The sequence below is a fragment of the Panulirus ornatus genome, chromosome 48 (assembly GCF_036320965.1).
Source record: "Panulirus ornatus isolate Po-2019 chromosome 48, ASM3632096v1, whole genome shotgun sequence".
Lineage (NCBI taxonomy): Eukaryota > Metazoa > Arthropoda > Malacostraca > Decapoda > Palinuridae > Panulirus > Panulirus ornatus.
The window spans coordinates 18,819,854-18,844,074 of NC_092271.1; the positions used below are offsets into that span (position 1 = coordinate 18,819,854).

At 46.0% G+C, this 24,221-nt stretch overlaps 1 protein-coding gene across 1 annotated transcript in view; it reads left to right on the plus strand.

Moving 5' to 3' along the window:
• Positions 1-24,221, plus strand: part of LOC139764179 (uncharacterized) — an 89,362-nt gene that overhangs the window by 9,647 nt on the left and 55,494 nt on the right. The window contains exons 2-5 of the mRNA XM_071690737.1: positions 2,264-2,409; positions 5,848-5,954; positions 9,563-9,724; positions 20,808-20,882. Coding sequence (XP_071546838.1) covers positions 2,313-2,409; positions 5,848-5,954; positions 9,563-9,724; positions 20,808-20,882 — 441 coding nt within the window. The 5' untranslated portion in view covers positions 2,264-2,312. The remainder of the gene's footprint in view (positions 1-2,263; positions 2,410-5,847; positions 5,955-9,562; positions 9,725-20,807; positions 20,883-24,221) is intronic.

Consider the following 24,221-nt stretch of genomic DNA (forward strand, 5'->3'; position numbering starts at 1 on the left):
CAGTGGTTTCCAAGTGGTTACGTGATGGGATTTCGTAGCTTCCCTCCGTGCACTCCTCATGATGAAGGTCTGTACCTCATATCTTGCCCTCATCTGACGGTCACCTCTCCCACTTGCATCTCCAGGTCAACTCGCCATCTGCTTTGACCATCCAGTCTCTGTTGATGTGGCTTAGGAACAAGGCATACAGGTTAATCTTCTGCAGCGCAGGTAACCTCTTCGTGGACCATCAGGCGTTTTCTCTTACATGTTTTAACCCCAAGAACTCCCAGCACCTCTCACTCACTATATGTCTCTCACCCTCTTTCATATCTTTCCTTTCTATCCATCTACCTCGACCCATTGTCTGGGTCCTTTCCCCTCCTCTCCTTCAGCAGACCCCCGATATCCACCCCCCAAAGGACATACCAGGAGGTTGAACAGCCCCCATCACAGACGAAGGAACAACATCGAAGCGGAGAGGAACTCTTGTTTACATTTCGTTTACTCTCGTCGTATTTTTCAGATGGCGCGTCTTATTTTCTCTCAAGACAAGAAGATATTGGGCGGGGGGAGGGGGTTGGGGGGGTTTCTGCAGGGGGTGGGGAGGGATCTAGCTGCCAAGGGTGGGGTGGCGGGCGAGGGGAGGGGAGGGGGTTGGTTTCACCCACTCCATTCCACTGGTCCTCGGGAAGACAATACCGACCAATCATATTACAGGTTTCTTTTTCAATATCCAACCCGTTCCGAGAGGTACGAGTCAGGATTGTCCAATAGGATGAGAGAGTTTTAGAGTCGGGCAGCCAGTCAGCTTCTTGATGCCTCTAGGGAGCAGTGAACGACCTCGAACAGAAGGTCACAAGCAGTGACGTATCTGAGGAACAGGGAATGACCTCGAACAGCAAGTCTCAGGTAGGGACGCATCTGAGGAGCAGCGAACGACTTCGAACACCAGGTGGCACGCAGTGAAGCTTGTGAGGAACAGTGAATGACTTCGAACACCAGGTGGCACGCAGTGAAGCTTGTGAGGAACAGTGAATGACTTCGAACACCAGGTCACGGGCACTGAAGCATGTGAGGAACAGTGAATAAACCCTCTATCATCGACGTATCTGAGGAACAGTGAATGAACGAACCTCGACTACCAGGCCTCGGGCGGTGACTCATCTGAGAAACAGGACCATAAGGTCACTGTCATCGGAGGTAGGAGTGACAGCAGACAGCCCATCGTAAGGTCGTGGATCCTTGGTTGTGAGTGTGGCAATCATGACAGACGTGGTCCTCAGTGGTACGCTGTGTATCTGTGCTTTAGGGATTTATCTTCTAACATTTCCTCATGTTATCGCGATTCAAGATAAGGGTTTTTTTTTTTCACTCTCGCTTTCCTTTAAGGTTAATCTACAAGTCTTTATCTCCTTATCTCTCACATATGATTACCTATCTGAGTGTTACAAGGAAAGGGTTTTACACTTGTGTTGCCCAGTATCTCAACCTTGTATATACGTGTACCATGTCCTTGCTCCTGTGTATGTATGCACCGACACACAGACACCCTCACCCACACACACCCACACCCACCCACACACACACACACACACACACACACACACACACACACACCAGCCAAAGCCAGGTACCTATGTCTCAACCAGCCCCAGGGGAAGGATGAACACCAGGGTTGGATGGAGGCCGATTGCCGTGACCAGAATTCGAACCCATGTTGGTCCGACCCCGGGCTTGCCCGTGTTGATTCATAGTCAGTAACGCTACCCACTACACCAAGGGGGCCCAAGTGTATGTGTGTGTGTGTGTGTGTGTGTGTGTGTGTGTGTGTGTGTGTGTGTGTGTGTGTGTGTGTGTGTGTGTGTGTGTGTGTGTGTGTGTGTGTGTGTGTGTGTCTGGACTTCACATTGATTGTTCAAAACTCTTTTGATTCCACTGCCTGGTTCTTCCCAGTGTCACTGCTAAGTTGGCAATACCTTGTCCTTTCCTGGAGCCACTCCCACTAACCGGGCAGAGCTTGGGGTCTTCCCTATTACTAGACCTACTGACCAGGGAGGACCTAGGCCTTCACTAGTACCACTCCCACTAACCAGGCATTCCCTAGTCCTTCCCTAGTACTACTCCCACTAACCAGGCATTCCCTAGTCCTTACCTAACCAGCCATTCCCTGGTCTTTTCTTTATATCCCTCCTACTAAAGCAATTTCAGGGAGGAGACAATAATGTATGTCATCTTTATGGGGTGTTTCTCACTGGCGCGCGTGTGTATGTGTCTCCTGCAGGAAGGTAACGGGCCTGAAGGAAGGCCAGCTGCCCCCGCGGGACAACCTCATGGTGTTCCTGGTGGAGTCGTCGTGTGAGGAGCGGCCCCAGTGTGCCAACTGTGATAAAACTAACCAGTCCGCCATGTTCTTCTGCAACACCTGTGGTAAGTCTTTGCCTCCTTCTTCGTAAAGTGAGTCCTCCATGATACTCTCTTCTTTAGAGTCCGCTATGGCCCCTCCTTCTTCATAACAGTCCTCCATGACGCTTCTTCATAAGAGTCCTCCATGACACTTCCTTCTTCGTGAGTGAATCCATCATGACACTTCCTTCTTCATAAGAGTCCTCCATGACACTTCCTTCTTCATAAGAGTCCTCCATGACACTTCCTTCCTCGTGAGTGAGTCCATCATGACACTTCCTTCTTCATAAGAGTCCTCCATGACACTTCCTTCTTCATAAGAGTCCTTCGTGACACTTCCTTCTTTTCCTATTTCAGAGCCCCAATGCTCCATAACTCTCTCTCTCTCTCTCTTCTTTCGTTTTTCTTTCTCTAGAAAATGGTAGCTTTTCACGTCCTAATGTAAAGCATTACTTGATCTCACTTTGAAATGCACTGCATGTGATCGCAAAGACACGGATCTATAGTCACTGAACCTCTGCAGCACTTGACATCTGAGCCATGGCTGGGCACAGATTTACCTAGATGAAACTGGTTGTTATAGATCACAGACAGAATATATACATATATATATATATATATATATATATATATATATATATATATATATATATATATATATATATATATATATATATATATATATATGAATAAAGTGCATATGAACGCGCACCTTCATAGAACATACAAACCTCCGACAGCCAGGATCGAACCCGGGACCCTTGTGTCACGGGCGGGAATGCTACCGCTAGGCTATGGGCCTGGTTAATAGGAAATAACTATTCGAATACTATGTACTCGAATACCCTTCGTCTCACATTGGTGAGCAACGGGGTCTACACCGGTTATTTCCCAACAGGCGCACATAGCCAGCAGATAGCATTTTACCGATATGCAGGTCCATAGCCTAGCGGTAGCATTCCCGCCTGTGACACAGGCTGTAGGAGGTTTGTATGGTCTATGAAGGTGCGCGTTCATATGCACTTTATTCGTGTTCATGTACCTCCGCTTTGTACAGTTAGGTTCGGTATACAACCGGTGTAAACCCCGCTGCTCACCAATGTGAGACGAAGGGCATTCGAGTACATAGTATTCGAATAGTTATTTCCTATTAGCCAGGCCCATAGCCTAGCGGTAGCATTCCCGCCTGTGACACAGGGGTCCCGGGTTCGATCCTGGCTGTAGGAGGTTTGTATGTTATATATATATATATATATATGGACCTGATGTAAATGTTGAATATTGTCTTTGGGTCTAGACCATTGAGCCATGGTTGCATATGTGATATCCCAGGAGACGAGGGGGAAGAGAATTCAACACACATGTCCCCTGCGTTTCGTAGAAGACGACTGAAAAGGAGGGCTCGGAGTGAAGGGCTGGAAACCCTCCCTTCCTGTAGGCTGTTAACTCTCCAGAAGCAAGAACAGAAGGAACCAAGAAAGGTTTTTTTTCATATTTTGAAGGTTGAGTCGTTTATTCCTGACGCTACCCCGCTGAGGCGGGAAACGGCAAACAGGGGTGTGTGTGTGTATATATATATATATATATATATATATATATATATATATATATATATATATATATATATATATATATATATATATATGCCAAACACTGAACAAAACCAGCCAAGATTCCACCAATTAGACAAAAAAAGAAAAGAAAAAAAATCTTCATTATTTCCATTTTTTTTTCGGCCCAGAATTCACGCGAGCCTTGCCACCTCTGCCTTACCTTGGACTCGGCTGCCAAAACTTTTCCTCATTCGCAAGAATTTGAGATACACACACACACACACACACACACACACACACACACAAGGGTGGGTGACATCTTGTATCTTTCTCTCCCCCTTTCTCCCCCCAACTCTCCCCCAGCACCGGAAGCGAACCCCCTGCCAGCCTTGAGACGGGAGACCAGCGCTCTCTGTGACCACCTGCCGCGGTGGTGCCTGTCTCTCCACGTAAGGGCCGTCTCAGGACCTTAGGCACAGACTGCCTCGCATTCCTCACTGTTTTCCAATACCTCATGCTCCATCAACCCCCCCCCCCCTCCCCCGCGATGCTCACCTCCCACACTCTCTATGCTCCTCCCTCTCCCTGATCCACAACTCACGCGCCGGATGGCTATGCTCCACACCCCATGGTTCCCTTCCACCCTGTATACTCCCCACACGTCCATCTCTACTATGTCGCACCCTCCCATGCACCCCCTTTTATGCTCTATGCTCCCCTTGTGAATGCTCCACACACCATACTCATCTTGGGACTCCTCATATTCTCCACCCTCCACGCCTCATTATCCACTCCACTCATCATGCCCCACTCCACTCCTAGTTCCACCCTTCGTATACTCCACACTACATACCTCTCACTCTCCATGAACCACACGTTCTCTCTCTCTTCTTCACCTCACACTCATTCCACCCACCAACCAAACCTCCCCACTTTTTATAAACCCCCCATTTATCATTGTTTCTCCCCTTCCCCCCATTCTTTCCTCCTCCTCCTCTCCTGCCTCCTTCCCTCATCTTTTATCTCCTCTATAGCCATCTGCTGACGCTCGTGCTACAGTGTCTCGTTGTCCTCTCATTGTTATCTGTTGGTTTGCTCTGCAGTCCTTTGACGTGGGGGGACGGAGGGGAGGAGCAGGCGCCATCCATACTCATTGTACTAGCGAAGGGTCGTCCCCTCCTCTCTCTCTCTCTCTCTCTCTCTCTCTCTCTCTCTCTCTCTCTCTCTCTCTCTCTCTCTCTCTCTCTCGTTCGGTCAGCCACCACCTCCCCCCCTTCCCCATATACAGTCTCCCTATCCCCATGTACTCTCCCCGCCCTCCCCTCTCTCTGCCATCTCTCTCCCCGCCCTCCCCACATCTCCGTCACCCTAGTCGTCAACTCCATCATCACAGTTGTCACCCCTTCAACTTTCCCTCGGTGAAAATCAATCCCTGAGCCTCCCCCTCAGCAATCCCTCCCCCCCTCTCACAACGCTCCCTCTCACCGTTCTCCCTGCCCAATACTCTCACTGTCCTCCCTGCCCAGTGCTCTCATCGCTCTCCCTGCCCCGTACTCTCACTGCTCACCTCCCCGTGCTCTTCCCACTATCTTCCCGTACTCTCACCACTCTCTTCTCGTATTCCCACCACTCTCTCCCCTTCCTCTCTTCGGCCTCTTCTCGTCCTCTCAGCTCTCTCTGCCCGGTCCTCTCATCTCTCTCTCTCTCTCTCTCTCTCTCTCTCTCTCTCTCTCTCTCTCTCTCTCTCTCTCTCTCTCTCTCTCTCTCTCTCTCCTCGTTTTTTCTCTCACTCACCCCCCTCCCCCGCACTCTCATTGCCCTCCTTACCCCGTACTCTCACCGTTCCCATTACCCCGTACTCTCACCGCTCCCTTCACCCCGTACTCTCACCGCTCTCCTTCTCCCTCAGGTCAGGCGCTGTGCGGACACTGCCGGGAGGAGACGCACAGGGCCAGGATGTTCTCCTTACATGATATCATCCACGTCTCCAAGAGGGGCAGGGAGGTCAACAGAAAGGTGGGTCATACCTCTCTCTCTCTCTCTCTCTCTCTCTCTCTCTCTCTCTCTCTCTCTCTCTCTCTCTCTCTCTCTCTCTCTATGTATGTATGTATGTATGTATCTACCTATCTTTGTTTTCCCCTCACATTTTGTTATCTTTAAAGAATTAAAACGTGACGAACGTTAAGCCGAGTGTTCGTCGGTCGGTTGTTCGTTAAGGTGAGCGTTCTTTGGCCGGTCGTTAAGTTATGCCAGTGTTCGTTGGCTGACCGTTCGTTGGGAGAGCGTTCGCTGGCTAAATGTTCGTAGGTTACTGTTCGCTGCCGAGAGCAAGAGAGGCCCACGCCACATATATCAGCATGCTTCTCCAAAACGCAATTGAGGTTAGTGGTATGGAACGGCTCGGTACGTTTGCTGGCCAAAATCCAGTCTTTTTCTCGACCGTTTAAACAAGATTTCCTTTTCCTTTATTCAGCACGCATGCACCTCGGCATTCCCGGGTGTAGTGTAAGAACGACTCGTCTGCTTCATGCGTGTATAGATGATCATCTGGAGACTATTCCCCTCGGCCCGATCAGGGCGCTCCATGCGGCGGCCAGCGGCAGCAACATCAGGGACGATACCAACACCAGCAGTAGAGAGTACCTCCCACTCCGGAGTTGTATAAGAGAGAGAGAGAGAGAGAGAGAGAGAGAGAGAGAGAGAGAGAGAGAGAGAGAGAGAGAGAGAGAGGGTCGTTTATGAGGGCCGATCTCCCAGCTTAAGGGGTTGTCACTGTTACAGTCCTCCCTACTCCCTCTGATTAGATCGGGATCTGAAACTCGAAGAGTCATTTGCATAATTCGGCCTCATAGTTTGGGAGACTCGTAAAGTACGAGAGAGGAGGGAGGGGGAGGGGGAGGGGGGTGCAGTCGTTTCTCATATCCAGGCGTTTTAGACAGTGTACACACAGGGTTCAGTCCTTCCTCCCCACATAGCTATAATTCCACCTTCCAGACGTGCCCAGCTCGAGACCCCCGGCACGGAACCTGCCTCACTCCCTCACTTCCAGGCTTGAGTTCACTATATATACACACACACACACACACACACACACACACACACACACACACACACACACACACATAAGCGCGCGCGCCCATATACATACGACATACACACATGTACAGTCTTTAATCCACCATTTAAGCCACACATGAGGCCACGGAGTTGTTGTACCTACCACCACTCCTGTGGCGCCCATCGTCCGAGGCTTTCGGCACACACACACACACACACACACACACACACACACACACACACACACACACACACACACACACACACACACAAACACACATACACACACAAACACACACCTATCGTCTTCAGGGAACGACAACCCGAGGCCGCCAGTAAGCAAAAGCAGCGATTGCTTCGTGGCGTCGTGTAGGAAGCTCTCACGAAGCAGCCATCTTAAATGCGTTTCACAAACACCCAGGATCTGCTTTCAGTGTTTTCCTCTCCGACCTCCTCTCATCATCTCTTGGTAATTTGACTTTCCTTGGACGACCCAGCGGGACGCTCGTCTTCGCCCGTGATGCAAATATCACACGGTAGAAATAAAGAAAATACGCAATATTCTGGTCAACAAGATGATGGCAAAGGAGTTCTACGAGACCACATGGAAGGAAGTGGCTCATCAGGGGTTCCAGGGGAGTTCTGTCGGTATGTTTCGAGTGGGTGAGCTGTGGACGAAGGCAGTGGAAGGAGGGAGCTCCGCGCATTTTGGGGTGGAGATTAATTCACTCTTTCTACCCCCGTCAGTTCGTTAGAAAGTTCTTCTTATTTAAGACCTGTTTCTGGAAAATACTAGTCTCGCTGGTACGTCTCGAGTGGCGGCTGGTGTACGAAGGTCAATATTATCAGACCATGAAGAAGCGCCAAGCATTTTGGGGTGGAGATTAATTGCCTCGTTTTCTTAGTGCATTCGAAAATGTTTCAAAGATTTTTTTTCCTCGTTTTTATCTCTATGATGCTAAAATATTAGGCATTCACGCTTGAAAAATAGGATATCGTTTAACTTTAGTTCAAATCAGATACCTGCGACCATTACTTCACGTAATAGGACAGCTCCATTCTCAACTTTAGGTAAAGCGTGAACGTTAATTGCTGTTTGATACTGACAGATATATTTCCCAGACAAGAGTAATGTCTTCAACAACAACATAAAGTTTCTGGGAAGTCTGATATCTCAAGACCGCATAACCGGCATCGCTTGCGACCTTCGTGATGATTAATCCGGATAATCGAAATGGACCATATAATTATCATAGGGATGTGTAATTGGCTGTATTAGTCACCAAATACTGACTACTGCATCAAGAGAACCTCGTGTGTAACACGACACGCCCACCCGATCTGCACACCAGTTTGTTCAATATTCTTCGTCTCTCTCACAGCATGGGTGAAACTTGCTTAATAACCCATCAATAATCCCTAATGCTTAATTTATGATCTGTGATTATTCTAATCCTAATTACCTCATGACGAATTTCTGTGATAGAGTCCTGTTGTTACCCAGGACCTCTTTCTAAAGGCTCATGCAGCCCAAGGCTGCGCGCTTTCCAGTAGTAGGGAAATGCAGGCGCCATTGGAGTGAAAAACCCTTTGACAAGACTGTACTCCCAATGATACAGCGGTGCTAAAGGAGCAGATGGAACACGGTAACACCTGTATATATATATATATGTATATATATATATATATATATATATATATATATATATATATATATATATATATATATATATATATATATATATATATTACACAGTTAGCCCGGGGGATAGGGGTGAAAGAACACTTCCCACGTATTCCCTGCGTGTCGTAGAAGGCGACTAAAAGGGAAGGGAACGGGTGCCTGGAAATCCTCCCCTCTCGTTTTTCTTTAATTTTCCAAAAGAAGGAACAGAGAAGGGGGCCAGGTAAGGATATTCCCTCAAAGGCCCAGTCCTCTGTCCTTTACGCTACCTCGCTAACGCGGGAAATGGCGAATAGTATGAAAGAAAAGAAAAATATATTACATAGGTGTTGCCGAATTCTGCCTGCTCAAGTTTACAGCACGAGTGAAAAGTCACCCTAATCGAAAAGCATTATCATCTACTGTGGATAAAAAGTAGTACATTTTGGTCGCTTTCCCAGCTACTGATTGTTGCGCAGCCTTGAAGTTGCAGGGGCCCCTTGAAAGGCGTCATGGGATTAAATAATACAAAAAAAAATCAATTTCATTCATGGTGCAGAAGTCTGACCTCGTCTTCTGGCAGATGCTTGCATGAACGTGGCCAAGTAGATCCCACAACATACTCATCATGACAGTTTTACATACGGTAATTATTCATCATCTAATGACCATCACTCATTGTCCACACTTCCCTAGAATCTCGGCCACGGACCATCCTTTCCTCCCATCTATCCTCGGCCTAGTGTTATATGTAGGTCTTCTAACAGTAGATTATTATCATTATTATTACTATTAGACTCGCCAGGTGCCAGCCAGCCTGCCTGACTGCCCGGTTGGCACGGGCCATTGCCTTGCGACACCATTGTCTCCAACCTTGTACTATGTGTTGCGTTGTGCCCGGCAGTGTGCCATGCACGGGGAGCCGCAGATCATGTTCTCCACCACCAAGAGGACGATGCTGTGCATCACCTGCTTCCGCGAGTCGTCCATGGACGCCCGCCTCCACTGCATCGACCTGGACACTGCCTACACCCAGGGCTGCAAGAAGCTGGACAGAGCCGTCATGGTTAGTAGATGTTGCATCTCGCTCGCCCCACCTCACCTCACCTCCTTCCCTACAGGTCTCCCTCAGATTCCCCAGGTACAGCCCTGCTAGGATTTTTTGATGCCATGTTCTGTCTTGTTATCTATAAAGTATAAGGCCTTCATTCCATCCTGATGGATGATCTGATGCCTTACTGTGTCTGTCTACAGTACACGTAAGCCTTCAGTCCATCCTGATGGATGATCTGATGCTTTACTGTGTCTGTGTATAGTTTAAGTAGGCCTTAAGTCTATCATATTGGTAACCTGATGCCTTACGGTGTGTGCTTGTAGTTTACAAGGGCTTTCAACCCATCATAGATGCTAGGTGCTTTATCAGTCACATCTGTATTTCGAGGACCCATCGGACTTTTAGCAAATCTTGCTTCAGTCCCGGACTGTGCTTATCTAAACTAACACCTTTTGTGCCAGCTGACTGATGTGTAACTTCGTCGCTCGCGTCTTGACAGTCCCTATTTCCGTTTTTCGACGAACGCCGTAATGTCTTTATGAATGAGCCATCTTTCATCACTGAGTATATATATATATATATATATATATATATAATATATATATATATATATATATATATATATATATATATATATAAAGCCAAGTCAGCGATACACGAACGGCGTCTGAACCTTACCTGGGGTTCCAACCACCACCACCGCACACAAACAATCGCCGCCATCATCTATCAATGAATCTCCCCCCTACCCCAAACCCCCTTTCCCAATGAATACCCCCTTCCCCTCCCACCCTCTCTCTGAAGCTCTCTGAGGAACTTGGTCGGAAAATCTGACTTGCAGTTTATTTTGAGAGGCGGCGGCTGGGGTCAAGGGCCCAGGCTGGTGTCAATGGCCTTTGCCACCGAAAATGGCAGCCGCAGTCAGGTGCCTCACCTCGTCAAGACCCGAGCCATTGTGTACTGCACCGCTCTCCCCCCCACTCCCCCATCCCAGACCCCCTCGCTCCTCCGCCTCGACATTAATTAGACTGACTAATGACCTGTCCGTCACTGAAGCATCAAAGCAAAGTCTTCGGTGTTGCACGTACAAATTGGGTTAAAGATTTTTTTTTTTCCATGTCATAAATGTTACCTGAAAATATCCTGTGGGGGAAAAAAAAAAAAAGGAAAATATTGCCAGGAAGGAAGACGACGAAAAAAAAATCATAAACCACTCATGTCTCCCTGCAAGTTCGTTGAGAGAAATGATGTTTGTTATACAGAAGAGGTACGTAGGTCGTGCCAGCCACACGGGCCTCGGTAAGGGAGTGTCAAGATAACAAATGCACTTCCTTATCTTGTAGCGACCTGAACCATTCGAATATGAGTGTAAAGAAGGTCAGAAACTATACGTATTGAAGAAGATGAGGACCTATATACCTGTATTAAAGAAGATGAGAACCTATATACCAGTATTAAAGAAGATGAGAACCTATATACCAGTATTAAAGAAGATGAGGACCTATATACCTGTATTAAAGAAGATGAGGACCTATATACCTGTATTAAAGAAGATGAGAACCTATATACCTGTATTAAAGAAGATGAGGACCTATATACCTGTATTAAAGAAGATGAGAACCTATATACCAGTATTAAAGAAGATGAGGACCTATATACCTGCATTAAAGAAGATGAGAACCTATATACCTGTATTAAAGAAGATGAGGACCTATATACCTGTATTAAAGAAGATGAGAACCTATATACCTGCATTAAAGAAGATGAGGACCTATATACCTGTATTAAAGAAGATGAGAACCTATATACCTGTATTAAAGAAGATGAGAACCTATATACCTGCATTAAAAAGATGAGGACCTATATACCTGCATTAAAAAGATGAGGACCTATATACCTGTATCAAAGAAGAATAGAACCTATATACATGTATCAAAGAAGATTAAAGCCTGTGGACGTGCATAAAGAAGATTAATACGTGTAGACGTGTAGTAAAGAAGGTTAGAAGACCTACAGACGTGTATTAAAGAGGATCAGATCCTGTGGGCGAGTATCAAAGAAGTTTTACAACTATAGAATTGCATTAAAGTAGATCAGGACTTGCAGTTGTGTAATGAAGAAAAGATTAGAGCCTGCAGGCGTGTAATTAGGAAGACTAGATCCTGCAGACATGTATTAAAGAAGACTGAAACCAGAAGATGTGTATAAAAGATTAGAACCTAAAGACTTGTGTCTGAGAAGATTAGAATCTACTGACGTGTATTCAAGAAGATTAGGATCTATATAGTCGTTTATAAAAAACGCTTAGAGCTTGTAGACGTGTATTGATGAAGAACAGAACCCACAGAATTGTGTCAAAGAAGACTAGAACCTATAAAAATGTATGTCTCTTTAGGATCTTCGATACTGTTCGGTAACAAGTCACTTGATAGCAAGTTATCTCAGTAGGGAGGATTACATCTGAGATTGTCTAGTGGCAAGCTAGCCACCCTGGAGTGTAGCTTAGGTCTAGTGGCAAGTTAGCTACCCAGGAGGGTGACTTAAGTAAAGAGTTAACTCCTTAGGAGGGTAATCTAAGTCTTGTGGCAAGTTAGCTACTCAGGAGGGGGCAACTTAGGTCCAATGGCAAGTTAGCCATCCAGAATGGTAACTTAGGCCTAGTGGCAAGTTGCACATGGGTCAGTCGGTAGTTTCATGGGCAAGGTTAGGTAGTTAAACAGGAGGTGGTATACCATCTTAGGGAGGCGCCGATGGGGAGTAATTCAGTGGGTTGGGGGGAAGGGGGGTCACGGTATGAAGATTTTCGTTACGAAGGGATTACTCTGAAGGATTACCATACCTCTGATGGATTACTAACCCAGTAGAGAAGTTACCCAGTTACCTTAAATCACGCGGGTTGTTTACCTCAAGTCAACTGGGTGATTTACCCTAAGTTAAATGGGTGGTTTACCTTAAGTTACGTTGATGGTTTACATCAAGTTCCCCCCGGTTGGTTTACATCAAGTTACCCCGGTTGGTTTACATCAAGTTACCCCGGTTGGTTTACATCAAGTAACCCCGGTTGGTTTACCTTGGGCTACGCTGGTGATTCGCCTTAAGCGACCCGATGGTTTACTTCAAACTTCGTGGGCGCTTGTCCAAATTACCCAGGTGAGTGTATGTGGAGTAGGAGACAGTCTAGAGGGAGGAGTTATCGGTGAGGCTGTTATTCAATGAGAGCTTTCGAATGTGGTGTTCATCCGCATGTTCGGTAGTTCTTCAGGCTGGAGATCTTAAGTGGGGGAGTTAAGAGGGGGTGGGGACGTACGATGTGGGGAGTAAACAGGGGAGGAAGTGACAGGGGTAGGGAGTGAACAGGAACATGGATTTGTTATGAGAAGTTTACGGATGAGATGGGGCGGGGGCTACTAAATATGGGGTGCTTAAAGGAAAGAGTGTGTTTGATTTTGGGGGGGAGGGAGTTAATAAGGGAGAGGACATCCGATTGGGGAGATTCAACAGGGGAGGAGGATATGTCCTGTGCCGAGGTCTCTCGGTGAATGGCAGACACGCCTTACAGTGGGGGTCCTCCAGCTAGGGAACTGTGTTGGACCAGGAAGCTGTTGGAGTAAGGAGGAGGAGCTGATCACGTGGTTCCATAGTGTCCTGCGATTGGTTCCCAGTCCCAAAGGGAGGGAACCATATGGTTTCCTGTGATTGGCTCACGGCTCTACGGGAGGTGACGTAACCCAGAGGACCAGCCGGGAGACCAATGATTGCGCCGTTACCTCATGAAACGCGTATGGGTAACTTAACACCGAGGAATAATTTCCTCGTTAGGAAAGGTAACGTGTATGAAGGCGTGACGCAAATTGGGTAGAAAGTACATTTCTGGTGCATCAAGGACCTTCAATGACATCTGCATGGGGGAAGCTTAAGCCAGAGCGGATTTCCAGGAATTTCACCGAAAGGCGCGATGCTTCCAGGTCTCCACAGGACGGTCGGATAGAGAGAAAATAAAATGAAAGCGTCGTGGAATGACCTGCGTCGCCTTGTGGCACTTGCTGAGGGTGGCACATCTTGTGGGAGGACGGACGCGTGTCGTTGGTCGCACGAGAAGTGAATATCAGGGGTCGGAAACCTTGTGGAGTACGATGGACCCGGGCCCGAGTCCAGTATGTTGAAGACCTTTTTGGAAGATGATGTGACTAAGTTCCAGGCGCCGGGGACCTTGTGATGGACGATATGCCTAAGTTCCAGGCGCCGGGGACCTTGTGATGGACGATATGCCTAAGTTCCAGGCGCCGGGGACCTTGTGAAGGACGACATGCCTAAGTTCCAGGCGCCGGGGACCTTGTGAAGGACGATATGCCTAAGTTCAGAGGGTGAGGGTAATGACCCGGATGTGTTATGTCATCAAGGACATTCAGTGTATGCGGTGATTAGCACGCGGAGGGATAATTGCTAAAAAAAAGAATCACGGGATGAGGACTTTAATCACGCTGTGTAGGAAGGAAATGGGAGGTGGGTGCTCTGTAGACGGTGCACTTGTTTCCAGTGAGTTGGTGTAGGAGCTATGGCCTCTGGTGAAGACGTCTGAAGTGGTAAACTTTGGAGAAATTTCATACAAACACAAATGGGGAGAGAACAGTTGTGTTTGAGTAGCGGGCACGTGAGAGTTTACGAGTGCAGGAATGATGGCGGATCATTTTCCAGTTGGTAGAGGGAGGCACATTGGGAAATAAGGAGGATAAAATGCATCCAAGTCTGGGGACAGGTAATCCTCAACACGAGACTGAATATATATCAGAGAAGGAGGAGGAGGAGGAGGTGGTGGTGAGGTAAGTAGTGTAGGGAGAGATGCTGAGGGAACAGTTTGTGGCGAAAGCTAAGACCCGACGAGACCTGAGAGAGAGAGAGAGAGAGAGAGAGAGAGAGAGAGAGAGAGAGAGAGAGAGAGAGAGAGAGAGAGAGAGAGAGAGAGAGAGAGAGAGAGAGAGAGAGAGAGCTGACGGACTAAGTAGACCTAGCTGGAGAGAGTAGGTTCTGGTGGATGAAATGCAGGGAGATCCCAACTGACTTATGGTGAAGGCACGGCTGGGCGAGACAGTAGGGGTAAGGACGGAAGGTAAGAAGACATAGGATATTAGATGAAGAGAATGGGAGGTTATGGTAGAGACAGTGTGTGTGTGGAGACCTGTTATGACTGGACCACTAGACGATTTATATATATATATATATATATATATATATATATATATATATATATATATATATATATATATATATATATATATATATATCATACAAATACGCCATTTCCCGCGTTTGCGAGGTAGCGTTGAAAACAGAGGACTGGGCCTTAGAGGAGATATCTACACTTGGCCCCCTTCTCTGTTCCCTTTTTTTTGTAAAAAAGAGGAAAAGTAAAAAACAGTAGGGGAGGATTTCCAGTCCCCCGCTCCCTCCCCCTTTTGGTCGCCTTCTACGACACGCAGGGAATACGAGGGAAGTATCTCCCCCTCTCCCCAGGGGGTATACATATATACATCCCAATATTCTATGAATTCCACCGTAACTGGACTCTGTTCATCAAGATGATACATGCCGTCATCACGACCATCAGCTTAGCTTTGATTATCCATCAGCGAGGAGTGATAGCCTAGCTTACCGACATAAATTCTACCCGAGGTTTGCATGACTAGCACCGCCCTCACCGCTGCGCCCTTCACCACAGCAGACCGCGCCTTGGCCTGGGAGGCGCACCAGGTCACAAGGATTCGAGGTAATCACAGCAATACTACGAGGACACCTTAATGCTTCAGTCTGTGTATCGACGAGTGGAAGGAAGCATCTTTAGCATACACACAAGTATCATCCACTGGGACGTAAACCTTCCACAGACTGTTACGTCTTCGAGCTGCCATCTACACTGTACTCTGCAGCCCTCTATAATTAACGTAACCGGGAAAAAAAAATATCTGACCTAGCCAAGCTTAAGTTGCACAACCTTACCTAAAACCTAATGTATCATTAACGACTGAAGTTTAAAACCTAACCTAACCTTACCTGAAACCTAACCTATCCTTACCTGAAAACCCAAACTAGCCTTACCAAACCTATATCAAGAACCTGAAAACCTACCTCAAACGTTTGTCGATGTCGAGCCAGGGGTCTACTTCCCTTTTTGAGACTTCTGATAAGCAAGAAATACTGTACAGACTGGCAACGCACTCACAGGATTCTTAAAGAGCGCTCCGTATGTAACCCCTTTCACTATACCCTCGCGGACTAGTCATACCATTTCACCATCATTAGATAATGGATTATTTGTCCACATGGCTACAGAGATTCACCGAGACAGTCTTCCTCGATGTTTAATTTACTTTGGGCCGACCCTGTCGTGAGTACCTCCACGCGAACGTCTAGCAGCAGGAATAAGAAAACGTACCGATCCATCAGGGAGAATTGGTATTATCCTTTTGTTGTGGAGCGCTCTCGAAGCTCATACTCCTCCAGCGTTTTCGCAAATGGTGCAGGAAGCAGCATCATACTTCACCTTCTTTTGTCAAGCATGAGGTGAAACCAAGGATGGTCTATACAGACTACCTGTAGCAAATCTGATAAAGAAGTATATCAGAAAGCATTCTAAGTGTACACAAAGATATTGTACGGAGCACAACTACCCTTAAGATTGGAATCCCTGGAATTCGTCTAATTCATCAACGAGAAGTGGAAAAAATACATATCTGTCTTAATCTACAACCCTTATAAAACCCAGAGTATTGCACTTACTATCTGTATGTCACACAGGGAGGTAATGCACAGTAAGACAGATGAAATACCAGTAACAAAGACGCCAACAGAGTATGAAGCACTCGATCCACACGATGAAAGAAAAAAGATAGTGTCTATGTTCTAAACGAAGAAGACTCGATTCATGATTCACTTGAATATGAAGCAAACAAATCTCATAGAGCAACCCTTAAACATATACCCGCAGACGGATTATTGTGTCACCACATTTAATTCTAGCATTCGCCTCAAATTTCCCAAAGAATTGATTGCGTCTATGCGTACGCCAGCGCAAGTGTTCGCCAGCAGGAACCAATATATCAAAACATTTTAGGGCGGTGGGACTTTGCCCGCTTCCTCATTACCCGGCTGGAAACTGTTCATTCTCTCGCCCCTCACGGGGGAAATGTTGAGTTTCTCATCTGTTTGTGGGTTATTGTTCGCTCCTCCATCACTCAGCGGGGAATCATGCACTCATTCCAACAGGAAATGTGAGAGTTTCTCATCACTCAGTTGGGTACTGCCAGCTTTTTCACTCCACTTTCTTATCCTCCAGCGGGGGACCTTTCGCGTCTGGTGGGTAGCTTGGCCATGAGCCACGAGACAAATACACTCAGCAAATGTCTGGGGAAATCAGGTGTATGACCTGAACCGCAGGAAATCAGGTGTATGACTTAGACAAAAGGAAATCCGGAGTATAACTTGAGCAGAGAGAAATCAGACGTAAAACTTTTAGACAAAGGGAAATCAGGTGTATGGCCTAAACGAAAGAAAAGTTAGATATGTGACGAAACAGAGTTAGTGCTCGTGTGTATGGCTCACAAGAAAGGGGCAATCAAGTGTATGACCTACATAAGGGGGAAATCGGACGTATGATCTCAAAACTAAAGGGACAATCAGGTATGTGACACTCAGACAAGAGGAAATCAGGCGAATGACCTAAAGGAGAAGAAAATTAGCTGTGTGACCTGAACGCCGGGGGAAAAATCTGCTCTATGACCTAAACAATGGGAAATCAGGCTATACAACCCAAAACGAGAAGCTTTAATCTTTTTACAACCACCACTTGGAAGGAGGCGGTGGTGTTGGAAGGTTTTCGGGGGGGTCGGCATTCTCTCATGGGAGAGAGAGGAGGAGGAGGGAAGGAGGGGGGCCTAGCTTAATCCTGGGGCTGGGGAGGTGTGTGTGGGGGGAGGGAAGGGGGGGAGGAGGGGACTTGAATACAGCAGTGACCAATTCTACGAACACCACGACCACAAAAGTCTCGTCAGCCTTCCATGCCGTGAGCCCGGGAATGGGGCCTGCGGTCTCATGGGAGTATAAGAATCCAGAGAGTTGCTCCTCCTGTTCTAGGACCAACCTTCTATCCCACGTACACCCCGCCCCTCCACCCTCCTCCTCTTGCTCCCAACCACTATGCAGTTCCAGTTACCACCCCCACCCCACCTCCTCTTTCCAGCACAAAGCTACCTCGTAGACATGTTACTCCTTCCCACACACACACACACACACACACACACACACACACACACACACACACACACACACACACGCATCGTATCTTCTGATATATACACGAGAAGTCCTCTTACTTTGTGCACGATCTGTGTAACAAAGAATATTATTCGAAGTTACTGACCTCGAAAATACTGTCATGATTACTTACGGTCTAATACATAATCTATTTGCGTTCCAACCTTTGGTGTTTACACCTTAGTATCATAATGGTAATTAGACTTTAGTGAAGTATGATTAAATGTTTCGATTCTACTAGCGAAGACTGGGTCCCCATGGGACAAGGCTTATGAAGACTGGGTCCCCAGCGGTAAAGATCTTTAAAGACTGAGGCTTCTGAAGCAAGACTGGTTAAGACTGGGACATCAGTTGCAAGTCTGATCATGACTAAAGCTACAACAGAAGGGATGATTAATGGTGAAGACCAAAGCTTAATTGGAAAGGCTTACTTAATACTGAGGCTTTCAGTGATAAGTCTGACGAATTGAGCTTCAGCGACAAGGCAAGCAAGACTGATCCATTAACTCAGACTTCACGAAGACTTAACCTCACAAGGGGACGACATCATTTGTCGGGGGGATCGTGGTGATTCGGTGATTCGAAGAACGTCTCATTCATTGCTGGGTCGAACAACGTCCATGTGATCAACAGGTAATCAAGAACACAGATAGATGATTGCACTCGTACAGATCTGACCTCAGAGTAATCATACGGAGGGCCACGAATTGCACGGATCCCATCAGAACACTTGGCTTTTCTACTTTGACCACAGTGACCATTAAAACGCCTGGTTCCCTTCTGTATTCCTTGTAAACATTGGGGTTCTGAGCCATGCCTGGAAACCGTGCACAAAATACTGGAAAGAATGATCACTTTGGAGTAGATAAAGGAACGAGGCGATATTTCCAGGAATAACGCTAACAATTTCCTTCCAGTGGCATTCAGAAGCTTGTGTCCCAGACAGATAGACAGGGGTATACGTAGATGAGTAGAATATTCATTAGTTAATAGATCCAGAGCCATAAACCATTAATCTACCGGACGTCACTCGATTGTGAAGTAAACTGGAAATAGATGTATGAATCTGACGTACGCCTTAGGCCCCAGACTGAAGGAGGAATCCTTCACGTATGATTAACAGGATCGCGGGAGAAGTTGGTATGAGGTAATTCAGTCGTGTAGCGTCAAGATGTGGAGGCAATGTTGTGACTTTGATCAACTGGAGAAGTTGATGTATAGTGGTAATGATGAGTGATCTTATGCCTGTGGAGATCTGCATTGGTATAGTGAGCAAGGACAGTCCAAGCTTTGGGTACGAGACGGTACGACCCTTGGGCACGAGACGGTACGACCCTTGAGTACAAGAGTGTACGACCCTTGGGCACGAGACGGTACGAGGGTACAAGAGTGTACGATCCTTGGGTACGAGAGTGTACGGTCCTTGGGTACGAGGCAGTAGGTCCCATGAGCAGAAAGAACGACACTTGGGTTTGATAATGAGACGCTTTGGGTGTGACCTCTGGCCTGACTCTAAGAGATCAGGGTCAGAGGCCAAATCATCATACCCAAGGATAGTACCGTCGTCCTTAGAGATCAGACCGCTGCACTTCAAGGGCCGTACCGGTTGTCCTGAAGGATCGCACCGCTGTCCTCAAGAGGTTAACTTTAAGTGGTGACTGAAAGTGAGATCCAATGTATCAACTCCATACCTATGAGACACTGCTCATGAACCGGACCACAAACTATACACAAGTAACTAACTGCACACACACACACACACACACACACACACACACACACACACACACACACACACACACCTCGAAACCATCCGACAACCCGGGACGACACAACAACACCATTCCCGCCACCGTAATCTGCCACTAGAAATCCCTCTTCTCTCGGGTCGCAGTTCGCATACAGGCGACCGCATCAAGCCCACCGTAGCCCCTACAGACAAACAGCCATAAGAACAACCCCATCCTAACTATCGGGGACGTCATCAACTACCAGTAGACTGTATCTTACCCTCCAGCCTTGTCTTTGTGCAAAGATTGCCCGTATAACATTCCCCTCCTTTATTACCGCAACCAAAGTCTGCGTTGCATTCATATTTTCTGTACATTTCCAGCCGTTCGTGATATCAACTGGTATAATGTCATTATCATTAGTATCATCGTTGTTGTTATCATTATTATTATTATAATTATTATTATTATGATTATTATTATTATTATTATCATTATCATTATTATCATCATTGTCATTATTATCATTATTAATAGTAGTCGTAGTAGTACTAGTAGTAGTAATAGTATTGGCATTATTATTATTATTATTATTATTATTATTATCATTATTATTATTATTATTATTATTATCATTATTATTATTATTATCATTATTATCATTAATTAGTATTATCGTTATTATTACTATTATTATTATCATTATTATAATTATCATTATCATTATCATTATTATTATTGATTATTATTATCATTATGATTATCATTACTATTATTATCATTACTATCATTATCATTATCATTATTATCATCATTATTATCATTATTATTATTATTATTATTATTATTATTATTATTGTTATTATTATTACTGATACATATCCACGTACACTAACCCACAAACATGCACATATCCACAAGACACACACACACACCCACACATGTAACTCTTACCGTAGTCTAGACATTCACGTGTGTCTCCCTCCCCGCCCGCCCCCTGCTGGCCACTAACAGTGCTTGCCTTACTAACCAATTGTCTCCCCACACTTCTCTATAAGCTCCCCGGGGAGACACTCCTGCCTATCGATACAGCCTACACCCAAGCCCGTCAGAAGCTCGACCGAGCTGCCATGGTAAGTGCCGACCTCTGCATGTTAAGTGTCGACCTCTGCATGTAAAGTGTCGACCTGTTCTTGTAAAGTGTCGACCTGTTCTTGTAGAATGTTTATCTGTCCCTGTAAAGTGTCTACCGGTCCTTGTAAAGTGTCTACCTGTCCTTGTAAAGTGTCTACCTGTTCTTGTAAAGTGTCTACCTGTTCTTGTAAAGTGTCTACCTGTCCTTATAAAGTGCCAACCTGTCCTTGTAAAGTGACTACCTGTCCTTGTAAAGTGTCTACCTGTCCTTGTAAAGTGTCTACCTGTTCTTGTAAAGTGTCTACCTGTTCTTGTAGAGAGTCGACCTGTCCTTATAAAGTGCCAACCTGTCCTTGTAAAGTGACTACCTGTCCTTGTAAAGTGTCGACCTTGTTCTTGTAAAGTGCCAACCTGTTCTCGCAGTGTCGATCTGTTCTTAAAAAGTCTCGACCTGTCCTTGTTTGGTTCTTATATAGTGCCTAATTGTACTTATATAAAGTGTCAACATCTGTATACGTGTGTGTGTGTGTGAATACGTTTGAGTCTGTTTATATAGTGGGTCGGCGCCTGCTCTGTTGTGTGTGCGTGTGTGTGTGTGTGTGTGTGTGTGTGTGTTCAAGAATAAATCCCACTCCACTAACAACATTCCACCGTACCTTCGGATTTATCCTCTGATCATCCTCAACAGACAGACAGACAGACAGTGTCGTTGGGTGGGTGGGGGGTTGTTGAGTGGTGGGGCAAAGACCTAAATTTGTCCCCCCACTGCCCTCCTCTATGTATGCTGTGTGAACCATCGCAGACCCATATACCACGGACCATCTCTGTAACATTCAACTGAGGCTTTGACACTGTTCGTATGGGGGGGAGGGGGGAGGGGAGGGAAGGGGTCGGAGGGTGGAGAGGGAAATGTCAGTAGCAGGTAACTATGGGTGTGGGTAACAAAAGAGCGAACGAGGCCGTTACGTCATTCAGGTCGTTACATTTGTTACGTATGTATATACATAGAAAAATAGAAAGACAACAATGTTTTTGTTTGTTGTTGTTGTTGTTGTTATCATGCTTGTGTTGCTGAAGCATAATTGGCATGACGCATTTGCGTTATATTCTGGGATAATATCTTTTATATTGTGTCAGGGACGAGTGAATATCTAGTGATGGTGTGGGAATATCCATCAACTGTGTCAGGTTACGTGTCAATATCTATTGATGATGTGGGAATATCCATCAACTGTGTCAGGTTACGTGTAAATATCTATTGATGATGTGGGAATATCCATCAACTGTGTCAGGTTACGTGTCAATATCTATTGATGATACGGGAATATCCATCAACTGTGTCAGGAACGAGTGAATATCTATTGATGGTGTGAGAATATCCATCAACTGTGTCAGGTTACGTGTCAATATCTATTGATGATATGGGAATATCCATCAACTGTGTCAGGAACGAGTGAATATCTATTGATGATATGGGAATAGCCATCAACTGTGTAAGGTACGTGTAAATATCTATTGATGATACGGGAATATCCATCAACTGTGCCAGGTTACGTGTAAATATCTATTGATGATGTGGCAGAATTCATCAATATCGAGAGGTTTTTAGGGCAAAGGTTATTTGCTGAGAGTAGTCAACAAAATCCTTGTACTAGAGGAATATCTGTTATAACATCTACGGTCACTGGAGTAATATCTATTATTATCATACCTTCAGATATGGCGTTACATCTATCATGATATCTTTATACACGGTGGAATTCCTACCATAGTATCCACAGATAGGGAGTGATATCTATCGTAATATCTTCTGGCATGGAGGAATATCTAATCATAATACCTTCAGGTATGGAGTAATAGCTATCACAGTCATATTACCGTCTTATCTATCAGTGTCTAGAGAGAGAGAGAGAGAGAGAGAGAGAGAGAGAGAGAGAGAGAGAGAGAGAGAGAGAGAGAGAGAGAGAGAGAGAGAGAGAGAGAGAGAGAGAGAGTGTGTGTGTGTGTGTGTGTGTGTGTTAGGGAGAAAAAAGTATCGCAGCCCAAAACCAGGGGGGGCCATTGTGGCTGAAGGTGCTGTTAAATTTGCAAGAAACCGGAACACGGGAAGCTCCAGCCTCCGTTACAGAGGCGAGACCAGAGAGGGGAGGTGGGTGGCTCGGTCATGGAGGAATGGAACAAACGAAGAACGAGTTAAGGAATGGGAAACACATTCCCCACCCTCTTCCCCACTGTAGACAGACCTACCTACCCGCACACACACACACACACACACACACACACACACACACACACACACACACACACACACACACATAAACACGCACAGACACACCAGCAACAAAGCAATACACACACGTACATATACAAAGGAATGCTCATACGTACACGCGCATACCCTTACATAAACATACACAAACATCCATGCATTTATAAACACATGGACATGCAGAGGACAAATGCAAAGACACTCATTACGACATTGAGACAAATGCACACAAATACACTCGTATAAACCTCCTGTTCTGTACTTTACACTTAACACAAAACATCCTGTCCTGTACTTTACACTTAACACAAAACATCCTGTCCTGTACTTTACACTTAACACAAAACATCCTGTCCTGTACTTTACACTTAACACAAAACATCCTGTCCTGTACTTTACACTTAACACCAGATCCAATCACCGTGTTGTACCCCTCCCCCAAAGAAGAACACCTTCCCTCCCTCTCCTTCTTTCCCACCACCAGTCAGCAGTGCTCCCTCACCCCCTAACCCACGCGGGGCAGACAGCTCCTGGGAACGCACCTAACCCAGGCCGATGGCTCAACATTGCGTGACCCGGAATTATGCCTCTTCTTCCCTCAGATCCGTGTGAGCGGGAGGCTTCCCTCTTCCGAAACACAAGATTGGTCCGCCGCACTCGTTCCCGAAAACTACGTTTTATTTTCCTTTGTTGTTTCATAAATTGTGAGGATGTCTCGTTCATATTACCTTTTTTTTTTTCTCTCTGCAGGCTTTGAGAGAGAGAGAGAGAGAGAGAGAGAGAGAGAGAGAGAGAGAGAGAGAGAGAGAGAGAGAGTCTAAATGAATTCATGGCGACTGTGTGTAGTCAAAGGTACTTCATGTAATTGTGCAACCCGTGGTAGAAAATGGATTTTTTGTTCTAGGAAAATCAGACAACGTCTGCAAAGGGTTGGCTATGTTATTCATTTCCCAGGGGAGGTCACGAATACCATTGTTAAAGATCGACTGGTATAGACGGATTGCCCTTTTATAAGTTAGGCATCTACCCTACACACACACACACGCACCCATCCACCCACACACACCCA